At 39.3% G+C, this 14,945-nt stretch overlaps 1 protein-coding gene across 16 annotated transcripts in view; it reads left to right on the top strand.

Annotated features, from left to right (window-relative positions):
- The window catches only part of MAGI1 (membrane associated guanylate kinase, WW and PDZ domain containing 1), a 642,595-nt gene that overhangs the window by 543,419 nt on the left and 84,231 nt on the right, over positions 1-14,945 (top strand). For 8 of the 16 annotated variants that reach the window (XM_070359138.1, XM_070359140.1, XM_070359128.1 and 5 more), the window contains exons 7-10: positions 1,855-1,893; positions 7,421-7,478; positions 9,289-9,398; positions 12,162-12,254. In XM_070359138.1, coding sequence (XP_070215239.1) covers positions 1,855-1,893; positions 7,421-7,478; positions 9,289-9,398; positions 12,162-12,254 — 300 coding nt within the window. The remainder of the gene's footprint in view (positions 1-1,854; positions 1,894-7,420; positions 7,479-9,288; positions 9,399-12,161; positions 12,255-14,945) is intronic. The other 8 variants (XM_070359139.1, XM_070359142.1, XM_070359129.1 and 5 more) reach the window with 2 other exon arrangements.

Below are 14,945 nucleotides of genomic sequence, written 5' to 3' on the forward strand. Positions count from 1 at the left end.
TTTCTCCCTTGCTTATGAGCTCTGGGCCAGTATTGTAATATTTAATAATGCTTTTTGTCCTAAAGAGAGTTTACATTCATTTTGATTAAAACCCGACTAATGATGCCCATCAACCCAAATGTGGTCTTCTAAAAGTATTCCCTGTCAGTACTACCAGCTGAGTTCACCTTGCCTCCCTGGCGTCTCTGGAATTCATTCTCCATTTTCCTCACCATGTATACCATCCTAGTCAAGGTCGTGCCGATCTTCGACCCACACTCTTGCCCACTCTCCTTCTTGCACTGTATTCAGAGCAGTCTGTTAAAATGTGTTTGTGTTATCACCACTGACTCAAGCCCTGTTTAATGCTGTAGCTCTCTGGTCTGTTCAGTGAATGCCAGGTTCAAAGCTTGTCTTTCCAAGTTCTCTGTGGTTCAGCCTCTAAGCTTGTCTGACTCTAGTTCCATCACACATTCTGTCCATCACCCCCAGTCCGTATTGAGTTCCTGCTCTGTGATAGTTAGATGTGCGGTTCTCCCTTCTTAGAATGCTCTTACATTCCACGAATAATTGTTGAATGCTTTTTGTATGTCACGTGCATTCTGGGAATGTCAGTTGCATCATTGAACACAATAAACGAGAAGCCCCACTCTAGCCGAGCTTGAATTCTAGCCATTTTTCACTCTAAGTCTTTTCCTTAAATTTTACATAACGTTCAGATGACGGCTCAGGGACTTGCACATAGTAAATCTCGTTAAAGAATTTTTAAGGGAATGAATGAGTGCCCCAAAAGATATTTTAAATAATATCCTAATGAGGATTTTCATGAAAGATTTTATGTAACTAAGATTCCCTTCTTAGGGAACAGTGCCAGTGTCCACCTTATTACCTTATTGTTGGCAGTTGGTGACTAAAGTCAATAATCGATTCATTTGTTTGTTTGTTTATTCATCCATTTGAGAAATATTTGGTGCCTGTTATATATCCAGGGCTCCAGTGGGCACTGAGCGCTGCAGTAGTGAAAGCTGCCTTGATCCCGTGCTTGTTTAGCTCATGGTGGAGGGGACAACCATAACTGTGTATGAAGTGACTTGTTGTATGGTGTCCTATATTCTCTTTGCAGTTATCACAAAATGTTTTACTGACAGCAAGAGGTGGTCAGGAGTGAAAAGGATCTTGACTTGTTTTGCTTATTGAAATTACAGAGAACGTTTTCATTCTAATATTTCTGAGCTGCTTGACTTAGAAATCTTACACAAAGTAAACTCTGCTTCCCAATCGTCCTTTCAGGGCAGCCTTCAAGCCTCACCCCCCGATGTATATCATCCTGACATAGTTCATTTTTCTAACTGCTTTTGAAAGATAAAAGTATAGCTTATCTTAGAATCTTTGTTCTCAGTTTGACCTCACCTTCCGTTTTTCAGGCAGTAGTATTACTTATAGGTTAAGTAATTTTTTAATTGTGAGTATAATTGCCTCACAGATTAGAGGATCATAGAAGGATTAAAAGGACTAATATTGAAAGGTCTAGCAGCTTTGTTTGCTCGAAATAAGGTCTGTAATAAGTGACTTCCCACGTAAGAACACCAAAAACCGCAAAGGTGTTTGTCATCTTTTACAACCAATCAAACCTTATTTTGACTTGCAAGGAAATGAGCCATGTAATTATGTTGCCAATATCAGCTCTTCCCGTTTAGTGATTTACACTGAGGTCTCGAGTTGAGTAGCCAAGCCAGTGAAATAGCCACAATGCAGGTAAGGACAAAATAAAGTGATGTGTTTGCTGTTTTTCTTGAAGGGAGTTTCTTTCCTTGGTGCTGGTGTCTGAATTTTTCTTTCTCTCTTTTCTGTCTCATTCCTGCTATTCCTTTGGAGAAGAAGGGATCCATACGGAGGAGCTGGACAGTGAACTAGGTAAACCCTCCCAGCCTGCATGACTTGCTCTGGTGCTTTGGTTTCCAGTGACTTGCTTAATCCCTCTGTTTCTTTAATTTGAACTTCTTCAATTACGATTTTCATTCCGGCTTAGCCACGAAAGGTCAGTCGTATACAACTCATGTGTCTGACTGCAGACATCATACAGAGTTGTAATAAATTGTGTCTACAAAGAAAATGTCTGAGGGAATTGGGGCTAGAATGAGAGTTAGCAGATCAGTACTCTCGTAAATTAAGGATTAAGAAAAAACCGAGGGATAGATGCTTGCCATGTCCCCTGAACTCTCCTATAGTCTATCTCAGTCTCAATTATTTATTTGGTATGAGTGGTTTTCTCCATGGGGAATATAGAAAAGCAAAACAAACAAAAATCTACCAGACTAATTGAAAGATCTTAGGGAGAGTAACAGCAGTACAACAGTTCCACTGATAAACTGAATGGTTGCTAAGTCCTAGTGTAATATTGTTAGTCACAGGCTACTTGTTGAGTTTGTAACTGTAGTGAATGGCTTGAAAACCAGATGCTGGTTTCTGTGTTATTGTCCTTCGAATGTGTATGTCAGTAGAAATCAAGTCTGACTACTCTGAGTTCTTGCAGTTTGGGAATAATTTACATTAGTTGATCATGCCAAACTCTTTTATCTTTGCTGTTGGAACATATTGAATTATGTTCCCTGGTAAGTTAAACGTTTAATGTTCATCTTTGAACGGTATAAAAATTAGTTTGCTTTCCATCTGATGCATGTATGAAACGATAGATGGGAAAGCACAAGTTTTGGCTAAATTGCACTTGAAAGCCTTGGCTGATTGAAAATTGACAATAATATATTTTTAAAACAAGATTATTTAACATCAGTATGAATAGAACTGTCCTGAGATTATTCAATCAGGCTAGCATTTTTAAGTTTGCCTTAAAAACTGATAATATAAATATTTAATACAGATTATTGGGTTTTGTTCAGTTTGATGTTTTATTATCTAAATAAAGATGATTTATCATGGTTGGCTCAGGATATAATAGAATTTTGCTCTATCTTTGTTAATGTTTGGAACGTATCCTGTTGTTTTTGGTGGATATGTCAACAGTGGTCAATAACTGTTGAAAGATATATTTTTAAAGACATACAGTAAGTTGTCATTGTGGTAGGAATGATTTGAGATTCAGCCTGTGTAATAGAACAATTTGAAACTCATTTTGTAAGTTAAAAAATATATTAATCTAGTGATATTAATTATTGTTGAAAAAGACAGAACTAGGTTTTCCAGATGAAAAATGAGCGCCTCAGTCCTTCGTGGAACCAGTTTAAACTACTCTGTGTGTGTGCTCAGTCGTGTCTGACTCTCTGCAACTCCATGGACTGTAGCCCCTGGCTGCCTGACTGATGTGTGTGAGCGCCCACCACCATGTGTAGCTGGCTGGTGAGATAATTCCACTGTGCACAGGGGCACAGCCTATTTGCTTCTTGGAAGCTTGAATGTTGACATTTTTAGGGAAAAATCAATTGTCCTCTTTTTTGGTATACCTGTAACATTGTGGAAACATTCCTGTGCTGTTAAAGACTGCAAAGTAAGTGTTACTGGCTGCATAGTATCCCTTTTCATGTTCAGAGCCACAGTTCTGGGAGATGGTTTGGTAAAGCAGAAGCTGTCTCAGGGGTCAAGGCACATTGCCTGGCTTCATTTCTGGGCTCTCCCACCTACTGACTCTGTCACCTTGGGGAAGTCATTCACCTTCTCTTAGCTTCCTATTCCTAACCTGTAAAGACGAGCTCCTATGGGGCTTAAGAGAAAACTTAATGATATTGTATCTTACTATGTATTTGTCCCTGTGATCACATATTGTTTTTGCCAATTTTCTGATTTATTAACCAGTTCTTCCCTGTTGGACATTTTTCTTCTTCCTTGTGATACTTTTTGTGTCTAATGTGGGACAGGAGAGCAACATGTGTACTACAGAGTTGGCCCAAATGTGTCCTTGTGTGTAGAGATAGGACTCCCTGGTTTTTGTCTGTCTGTGTCCTCTGTATAAAGAGTGGTGTACATACACACACACACTTTTTCCTTGCATTCACTTCAGGTTCTTTTGACAAGCTCACTGCCCATTTTCTTAATAAGAGGATCCTAATTTCAGACAATAGCAACTGTCAAGGTTTTCATTGGAAAATATGATTCTAGATGTGACAAGGACACCCTCTCTATAATCTGCGTCTGAGAAGTAGGGGTTGTGGGCTTGAGTATTGGACCCAGATCATTTGCTTACAGAGTTGTCATTTCTGAGCTCTGTTGTTTGTGCTGAATCGGTAGCTCCATTATGCACTTTGGGTTTGTAGAATTTATCACATCTTCTGTAGTAAACTCCCCAGAATCAAAAAGCACTTGGACAGGCTTCTTTTTGAATTACAGAGTATTCATGTGCTGCAGCCAGTTAGGAGGCAGAGACAGAGAAGTGAGGTCCCCTCTCAGCCAACACTGAATCACAGTTTAGAAATTTATCTCTGTTTGTGAACATGACTTTTAATCTGTGTGTTGACAAAACTCTGGGAACATTAGTCTGCTCCATATTCGCTTCCATGGTGATGATTAGTACAGCGTGAATTTTTTAGTGGTAGGAACAGCAAGCTAACAGGCCACGTGGATCTGTCCTGCTCCTTTTGGCCTTTCTTACAATTGCCATTAGCTAAGCTTAGGTGCCAGGTGCTATGTAAAAGGTTTTCAAACCTTATTTAATCTACATTTGACCTTCAAGGTAAATCTAGGGGAAAGGTGTGGTTTCAAGATGTTAGTAAGTAGCTGAACATGAGGCAGATAGAAAAGAGTATGGCTAAGGTTCATACCTTAGATCTGGACAACCCCAAAAGGATCTTCGCCACCTTCAGTCTCAGTCATATCTTGTCCAGACTGGTCTGAGGTCTGACAGTTGTTAGACACGAGGGCGTGGCTCTCTTAAGTAACTTTAGAGTAAGAAAAAATTTTAATGTCATCATTTTTTAGGCTTCAGTATTTTCTCCCATTTTCAACTTTTTAGACCCAAATGGCACACTGCAAGACAAGCATCCTGTTTTAAATCGATGACCAATTTCTATTTTAAGCTTTCAGAAATGAATTTCTATTATTAAGTTAATCACCACATTGGAAGTGAGAGATCTATCTTTTCAATGTTAAATGAGCTTTATCTTGAAAAGCTGGACCATTTTTGGAGTTTGTTAATCTGTCCCAGAAGAGCAAATGTCCAAGTACCAGTTGGCCAACGTCGTGTCTCAACCCTAGTATGTAAGTTGTCGAGTAGGTGACACGGCTAAGTCAAGGGTGGCTTCTCTTCTTGAAGCCCTCTTGGACCTCCATTAGAGCACTCCCTGTGCCATATTTGAATTGTCTGCCCAAACGGTGCCCTTGTAATTATCTCTGTGTCCTTGGTGTCTAGCACACCCTCAGGCACTCAACAAATGTTTGAGTAGGCACTCAACAAATGTTTGACAAGTAATGGAATGGATCAAATTCTTAATTTTTTCCCTATGTTAGCCAAAGATGATCAGGCCATATATATCTTTTTAAGTTTTTTTTTTTCTTTCCCCAAATGTGGACCATTTTTTAAAAAAGAGTCTTTGTTGAATTTGTTACAATGTTGCTTCTCTTTTTTATGTTTTGGTTTTTTGGCTCAGAGTCTTATGGGATCTTAGCTCCCCAACCACCAGGGATAGAACTCGGACCCTCTGCACTGGGAGACAAAGTCTTAACCACTGGACTGCCAGTGAAGTCCCTAGGTCATACATTAAGGCTGCCGAATTTGAAAAGAAGTTTGATTCATTAAACAAGGTGCAGTCAGTCCCCTAATACCCACTCACTCTTCTGCCCTGTGCCAGCACAAACATATGCCTGGGCACCAATTTGCATTTTTCTAATCTTCAGATTTCCCAGCTCTTTGGAAATATTTTTCCTGGTTCATTTTCATTTAAATGGTAATTTCCAGCATTGTAAGGGGAAACCACTTCCCAGGCATTTGATTCGCATCACTTCACAAGACACTGCGTATAAAAGCCAAGTTGTGTCAACATCTGCACATTGGACCTGCCTTGCATTTTAGTAGCTGTGTCTCCCAGTATTCAGACTTCTTTAGAACCTGCTAAGTGTTCCCCACGCCTGTAAAGAAAGGGGGAGGGGAAAACATGTCTCTGTTTGCAAACAAATAACATGTGGAGCAAAACCCATAAAATTAATGTCTCTTGATGTGCAGCCAAATCTGAGCAAAATGTAAACTTTGAGTAATTAGCCTGTGTGTGTGTGTGTGTGTGTGTGTGTCTGTGTATCTGTGTCTGCACATGTGTGTGTGTGCATGCACGACTCCATTTTAGTGTAGAACTGTTTGTGTCTTATGGAAAACCTAAGCCCTGATGAAATGGTCACTATTTTCAAATGGTGACCACAAAATCATGGATTGTTTTTTAAAGTCTTGTTTTTCAATCAAGTGTAATGTTCAGTTCAAGTCAGTCCTAACGTGTCCTTCTAGGAATAAAGGTTCGCTTTGGAGTACAGTGTTCTATACCACCTTGCCTCAACTACACACAGAGCAGAGTGGCTTTGAAATTAAGTTGAGAATTGCAGCTCTGCCTGAAAAATTGTTTAGTGACACAAAATACCACGTAGCTGCTCTTTCACAGGGTCATCTGGTGCAGTGGGCTTTTGGAAATAAGCTCTTGTTATGACAGAACCCTCTGTTACCTCGTTAACGGAGTTGCAACTTTCGATATGAAACTTTATGAAGTGAAGTTCAGTGGAGCACAGAGGAGTTTTCCGAAAGGCATGCATATTCCCCAGCACCATTTTACCACCAGCATTTAAAGGAATGAAGTATACCCAGTTATGTGGAGAGTTTTGGGAGAGCAGGACCGATGTTTCTGCTTTCATAGGCACAGCCTGGTGAAGATTTGGGCCTGTCCAGATGTAGCCAGTTGAGTGATAGGTGTGTACAACTCAAGAACTCAACTCCAGGTGGGCATTTTTATTTACTTGGTAGCATTTTAATTAGGAACAAGGAGAAAATTAGATGCAAGTTTTAATGTATTCTAGGGAGAGCAAAAATGGGACTTGCATTGAAAATGAAAAAGAACATTTATTTTCAGCCATTTTTGCTTGTGTGGTAAGGCAGTCTAGCAATAGAATGAGAACACTGCAGATATTTAGGATGGGAACCAGGCATTCAAGGCAAAATTTAAATATATTTTCATTAAAATCTAGTTTAATAGTTGATTTAGAATGAAGGCACCTAAGACTGCATTATATTAAGTTTCCTTTGCTTATACAAAATATCAGTAAAGAATTGTTCTTTGTGTGGAAAAACACTGATAATATAATGCTCACTTTTTAATTGAACTTTAGACAGTATTTTTATTTGGACTTAAGACAGTATTTTTATGACTTTTTTTTTTTTTTTGCCTAAGTTGGTTGTTGAAAATCTCTAGGCTCTTCAGGAATATCTTCTTCTTGCTCTGAATGTTCTTTTATTTTTCAGAACTGCCTGCTGGTTGGGAAAAGATTGAAGACCCTGTGTATGGTATCTACTATGTAGAGTAAGTGCCTATTAAGACACATTTTAGTTTGCATTCTTCTGTAATTATATACATTTATGCTGAATAGAATTTGCCATTGTGATAAGGTAAAAACAAGTACTAATAGTAGCATTATATTAATCTTATAATGAAAAAAATAATGAATAAGAAAATATTCAGCAAATCTGATGATGATATAGAATAAAATCCCTGAGGGCAACATGTCTTCTGTTTACTACGGTATTGCCAGAGCCAAACATAGTCCTGGTCTATGGCAGGTACTTAATAATAGGTATTATTTGAATGAATGCGAAAAGCAACTACTCAATAGACCATATGAGTATGAGTTGTTTATCTTCAGGAAGAGCATCAGCTTTGCCTATTGTTTTGCCCTGTTTTGCTCAGGTCTGAGATTCTCAGTGATTACTTATTCATTTAAACTTTCTAAATTCTCCAGTACCAGAAGGTAGCCGTTTCCTTCTCCAGGGGATCTTCCCAACCCAGGGATCGAACCCAGGTCTCCCGCATTGCAGGTGGATTCTTTAGCAGCTGAGCTTCCAGGGAAACTGTTAAAAAATAAAGCCTGGCTTGAAAACAGTATTTTGAGTTCTAAATAATCACAGAGTAGGAATATTTCTAAACTTCTTATGAAATATGATTTTGATGAGGTAAAAAATATGTGTAGGCCTGTATATATATGTGTTGATGTAATATGTGAATATATACATATATCGTAATCGTTGCTTAGTTTCTCAGTTGTGTCTGACTCTTTTGTGTCCGCATGGACTGTAACCTGCCAGGCTCCTCTGTCCATGGGATTTCCCAGGCAAGAATAGTGGTGTCGGTTGCCATGTCCTTCTCCAGGGGATCTTTTTGACCCAGGGATCAAGCCCAGGTCTCCTGCATTGGCAGACGAATTCTTTACTGCTGAGCCAACAGGGGAGCCTACATATATATACACTGAATAAGAATGGCAAAAAAAAAAAGTGCTTTGGATTCATATATATATTTGTAACGTATGTGTGTGTATTTTTATGTTTCCTTGCCCTTATTCATTTTGGAGCCATCTGAAGTATCTGGGTCTTTGTCACTTTGAACACATCACATTTGCTTAGGTTAGCTGCATTTGGATGGAATCTTTTTGCCTAGGGCTTGTACTTTGAATCCTGACTCCATGCCTATTGATCAAAATAGTTGACAGATGTTGGTATAGTCCTTCTTTTAACTTGATCTTTGGGGGGCAGGGTGCTTATGGTTGCATGAACTGTATTGTAGAAAGTTACACGCAGTTTCTGGCACTACATGTTACAGACAACACCACATATCCACTTTCAGCTCCATTTTAAAATAATTCTGTAACTGACTTCTTGTTGAATTAAAGAAACGTCCTTTGTCACGTGATTCTTTGGACATTTGGGAGAGTCGGTGTTTACAGTCCTGGGACTTGAGAGCTGACCATGCTGAGCTTGAAGCCTCCTTAGTGCTGACTAGCTCTGTTTTGTTAGGTCAACTGTTACTTAACTGCTCAGAAACTTATTTTCCTTATCCACAAAATAACAATAAAAATAGGACCTTCATCTTGGCATTTACTGGAGATTTTTAAAATAAATCACATGTAAAACTGGTTGTACAATACTTGGTACAGATAAGCAGTCAATGTGTGGAAACCATTCATTTTTATTTTTATTGTATCTTCCTAACTGTGCTTTTTGACACAAAATGCTCAACCACCTGCTTTGCTCAGGTCCAATCAAGGGAACTTGGCCTGATTGGCATTTTGCTTGTGGGACAAAATGTTTCCTAACTGAGTGCAATATGCCTTCTGTTCCAGCCACATCAACAGGAAGACACAATATGAGAACCCAGTTCTAGAAGCCAAACGGAAGAAGCAGCTGGAGCAGCAGCAACAACAACAACAGCAACAGCAACAGCAGCCAGAAGGTTGGCTTTCCCTCTATCTGTGGGCCAGAAGCTCCAGGCAAAGCCTGGGCACTGACACCCCCGTGTGGTCAGAAGAGGCCACGAGGATCATGTCCTGTGTGGTGCTAGGAACTCAATGTCCTGGAAGCGTGGGGAGTGATGCAGAACCTCTGCTAGAGTCCACACCCTGAACCCAGACAGCTAAAGTGGGGGGCCCAGTTTAAAAGCACCCAATCTCCACTCGGATTTAGAAAGGGGCTGTTGTTAGATTGGAGAACATTTCTGATGGTGACAGAATTCCCTTGTCCCCGGGAGCTTTTGCACAGCTGCTGCTGCTAAGTCACTTCAGTCGTGTCCGACTCTGTGCGACCCCATAGACGGCAGCCCACCAGGCCCCACCATCCCTGGTATTCTCCAGGCAAGAATGCTGGAGTGGGTTGCCATTTCCTCCTCCAGTGCATGAAAGTGAAAAGTGAAAGTGAAGTCGCTCAGTCGTGTCCTATATCTAAATCCAAACCACTGCTAGCACTTTAAGAAGATGTGCAGGGTATGGAACTAACTTTTAATTGTAGGCATGTAGGCATCAGGGACGGAGAAGGCAATGGCACCCCACTCCAGTACTCTTGCCTGGAAAATCCCATGGACGGAGGAGCCTGGTAGGCTGCAGTCCATGGGGTCACTAGGAGTCAGACACGACCGAGCGACTTCACTTTGACTTTTCACTTTCATGCATTGGAGAAGGAAATGGCAACCCACTCCAGTGTTCTTGCCTGGAGAATCCCGGGGACAGGGGAGCCTGGTGGGCTGCCGTCTCTGGGGTCGCACAGAGTTGGACACTACTGGAGCGACTTAGCAGCAGCAGCAGCAGGCATCAGACAAAGCTGGTAATTTTCGGGGCTCTCAAAAAATTAAAAGTTACTTCGTGCTCTTCACAAAAACATGAACAGTTCAGAAGTGGAGAACATTTGCATCTCCCTGCTGGCTCCCATTCTATTCTCAGCAATAAGCAATGTGCAGAAATTTTCTGGAGATATACAAATATGCAGATTTTAACAAACACCAGGTCATAATTTATGTATATGAATACATTCTGTATTTACATACATATTAGTTTTCTGGCCTATTTTTCTCAGTTAAATATATCTCTTGCACCTTTTCAAGGATGCTTAATATAGATTTACCTTGGGATTTTTAATGACTGCATAATATTCCTTTTATGAATCTCTTTACTTCATTTAGCCATCTGTGTATTAGCAGATGCTTAGATTGTTCTTCATTTTTCATTGCAGTCTTTAAAAATATTAGGTTTACTGCTCCTTTTATATGAATATAAAATTCAGTACTTCTCTTATTATCATATTGAACTTAATAAATATAGACCATAGCATGGAAGTTGGCAAACTTTTTTGTAAATGACCAGATAATAAACACTTTAGGCTTTTCTATTCTTACAGCATCTATTACAGCTACTCATCTCTGCCTTTATGGTATGAAATATGTTATAGACTGTAAACAAATGTATGTGGCTGAAACACTGAACCCTGAAATTTGAGTGTCATGTAATTTATGTGTCAACAAAATATTCTTCTGAATCATTTAGAAATGTGTGAAAGCCGTTCTTGACTTGCAAGCTTGATAGAAATAGGCATGGGGGCCAATTTGGCCTGTAAGCCATAGTTTGCCAACCACGGCCATAGGCTGTATTTTAGAGAGTGTGTTTGTGTGTGTGTGTGTGTGTGTGTGTGTGTGTGTGTGTGTGTCTTGTGTGGCACAAGATATACATGCAATCTTGTGCTGCCAGCCCTCAGCTATTGAGAAGTTCTCCTTTCTACCTTAATCTCTTTTCTATTTAAAAATTTTAAAAAATATTTTTATGAATTTGGGGAATGAGAATGTACAATTGAAAAATGAGTATAAAATTGACTATATGTACACAGTTGACTGTGTACATAAACTCACAAATGAATCTTAATGATTCTTAAGATTCATTCGCAGTGAGTTATTTCTTGGTCTTCAAAGTGAACGAGACTACCCTTAGTTCGTAAACTTAGACTAGTTAGGACTCGGGGGTTTTTGTAATGGGTCCCCCTCGGGTTTTAGAGATGATAGGGGACAGCACCTTACCAAACTCCTGAAACCTACCTTTACTGCCCCAGCCAAGCAGACTTCAGCTGCCCAGCCAAGTCTCAGATGAATTATAGAAGTTTCTGCCTTATTGGGCCTGCTTTAGTTTACTGTATATCTTTTCTGATATTTTCTTACTTGATCTCACTTTGAACTCTGCAGCCAGAGAGAACTGGAGATATTATTGGTTGTATTTTTATTGGTTTTAGTTCTGTCCTCAGAGGTCTTAGGAGAAAGACACAAAAACGCACACACACACAGGGAGGGACCTTAACACAGAGTAGGTGTGCTAAGTGGTGTCCTACTCTGTGCAGCCATATGGGCTGTAGCCCGCCAGGCTCCTCTGTCCATGGGATTCTCCACACAAGAACGCTGGAGCAGGTTGCCAGTGCCCTTCTCTAGGGGATCTTCCTGATCCAGGGATCGAACCCACATCTATCTCTTATGTCTCCTGCATTGGCAGGGGGGTTCTTTACCACTAGCGCCACCTGGGAAGCCCTACATAGAATAGCATCAGATACCAATTTCTTTTCAAGTGAAGCTCTCTGCTTCTGGTTTTATTGGTTTGGATAGTTTTGTAATGAAGAAGGTGGTGAATCCTGAGTAAGGTGACCAGTGATTGGAAGGAAAACAGTAAACTGTTTCTTGTTTTCATTGTAGAATGGACAGAAGATCATTCATCGCTTGTGCCTCCTGCTATTCCAAACCACCCCCCAAGTAATCCGGAGCCAGCCAGAGAAGCTCCACTTCAGGGTAAAGTGTTTTTATAATTGCATCCTAGTTTGACTCAAAAGTTTAATTTTTTTCAAGAAACTTTAAAAAATGAAATCTGATAATTCCCAGACCTTTGCAAAGGATTGTTCCAAGATAGTTCTTTGTTGTGGGGCTGACCTGTATATATGGTAGGGAATGAGCAATGTTCCCAGCCTCTACCCACTCAATGCCAGGAGAAACCCTCCCCCAATGTGACAAACAAAGCTGTCTCCAGATATTGCCAAATGCTGCTGGGAGTGGGGGGATGGTGGTATGCAAAATCATGTTGAGTTGTGAACCCTAAATTTAGAAGACACACACATTTAATACTGTGTTAAATAAGATACATTGAAAATTCAGCACTGCATGTTTTAAGATTCTAGTCAATGTATTTGCTTTTGAGTAAGATTTTCTTGTAAATGTAAAATGGTTTGATATTACTGTGTTTTACACTCTAACCTCTGTTCTTGTTGCAGTTTGGGCATTTATGCATGTATTCCAACGTTTCATTGGCTCTCACTTATTTACATTCACAAACAGTATGCATCCCTACTGAGCTTCATTACAGAAAATTGGAAGCTCAGAATCTTGCTACTTTCAGGCCTCATTACTTTTAAAGGATAGAAAAGATTTGGGGATTTTTTTCTTTAGCTTTTTTCTTTTAGATAAAAAAATAGAATAAACATCATATTTAATAGTGTTGGGGAGTATGTTACAGAACCAATAAAAAGCTGTAAAATTTGTCTTTTCTTCTCTCTACATTTTTAAAGATATAAATGTGTTAGATATTAAAAGATAGGGAAGATACCCCTTTTCCCTAATTTTCATTCCTCCATTTTTTTATAAGAAAAATTATTTCCCTTTTAGCTGATATTATCATGAGATTAGTGTTAATATCAACTTGTATAAAATAGTTTGATACCATTTAATGGTGGTAATGTTTTTAATACAGACAAAACATAGAAGATAATGATATATAAATTAATATCAACAGGATTGTGGTCTCCTCTGTATTTTTAAAGTATAAAATTCCTTCTTCAACTTCATGTTGTCTTCTTTCTTTCTCTCATGGTAAGTTAACTACACTAACTTTTCAGTTCCTTGAACCTCTTGTTAATTCCTTGAATCCTTGAAACTGTGGACCACATTAGGGTCTTTGCATATGCTGTTCTCTGTTTGCAGCTGTCTTTTCCTCCCACTCTTTGCTTTGCCAACTTCTGCTCATCTAAGGTTTTTGTTGGATTCTGTCCTATTCACTCTTCCCATGTCAAACTTCTCATTTATAGAATTTAACAGTTGGTAATTAGTGTTCATTTGAGTTCAGTTATTTAGCAAGTTTCCTCTTCAGACTTTAAATCCCATGGAGGTATGAAACTGTGTTTTGTTTTGTTTTGTTTTTCCACTGTAGGATATCCTGAACTAGATCTCATCCTCTCTGCTAAATTTATTATTGTGTGAAATAACGTATGTACATCCATGATAAACAGCCTGGCTTCCTTAAAGGATTGTCTTAGAGATTAAATAAATTAGAGCTTTAAAGTTTCAGATTCTGAGTGTCAAATGCTTTGTGCACCAACTGAGTTAAGAGTCCAGACAGTATTGATCTGTATGAGGAACTTTATTTCAGATTCTTCTCTTTCTTTCCCCCCCTCCCCTTTCTTCTTTAATCTTCTTGGGTTCCCTAGTGGTTGGAGTTTGGGAGAGGCTCACTGAACTCCCTGTGGGAAATAGTCTATTCTTAAAACTTTCTACTCTATAGTCTCTGTATTGATTGTTGTCTTTCAAGCATAATCGTAATCTTCAAAGTATAACCAATACCATAGAAGCCAGTTTAAATCCATACTCTCTGACTCCAAGCTACAGTTGTAAGAAACATTAAGTTGGGCTTTATCACCATAGGTTACAACTCTGAGTTCCCTATGTACCTGTTAAGCATCCTGGTCTGTGTTCCTGACAGTACTCTCAGGAAGAAGCTGTGTAGCTAATAGGGTTAGATTTGTTTGGTATTAATTTTGCCAAGTTCATTGCTCAACTGAACTTTCCTCTGATCAAGAGAGTATCCTTCTCAAACTCAGAAAATGTTAACTTTAAAGAGATTTGCTCTTGGGAAGTCTCTCTAGCTTCCAGCTTTATGCTCAGAGATTTTGCAGCTACCCCTTCACCCTACCCATTTCACCACCACCATCAACAAAATAATAACCTACATTGATAACCTCTTTTTATGCATCAGGCACCTCCTTGAGCACTTCAGCTATGTTGTCTGTCACCGTTCCTTCTTACAGCTGTCATGTAAATAGTGAGGTTAGTACCCTCATTATCTCCACTTATACACCCGACACTCAGGCAGAGAGAGGTTTAGTAATTCACACACAGCCAGGAAGTAGTAGAGCACAGATTTGAACCCTGGGTGTCCTTAGGAACAGTTTAACTTCTGACTTAAACCTTTTTGTTGTGTTTTTTTTTTTTTTTTTTTGTGGGATACCTCATCGTCTTAATGTATGCCATTCAGTTTGGATGCTACTGGGTACATGTTACCTTTTAAATTCAAGTTAATTCCAGTTTTAAAAAATAAAAAAGTTAGTTTCTTGTTTCCACTGGCCACATTTCAAGGGGTCAGGAAAGCCTCGTTTTTGACTAGCGGCTGCTGTATTGGATAGTATAGATACCGAGCATTTCCTGTGTCACAGGAAG

Source organism: Bos mutus, chromosome 22, assembly GCF_027580195.1.
Source record: "Bos mutus isolate GX-2022 chromosome 22, NWIPB_WYAK_1.1, whole genome shotgun sequence".
NCBI classification, from domain to species: Eukaryota; Metazoa; Chordata; class Mammalia; order Artiodactyla; family Bovidae; genus Bos; species Bos mutus.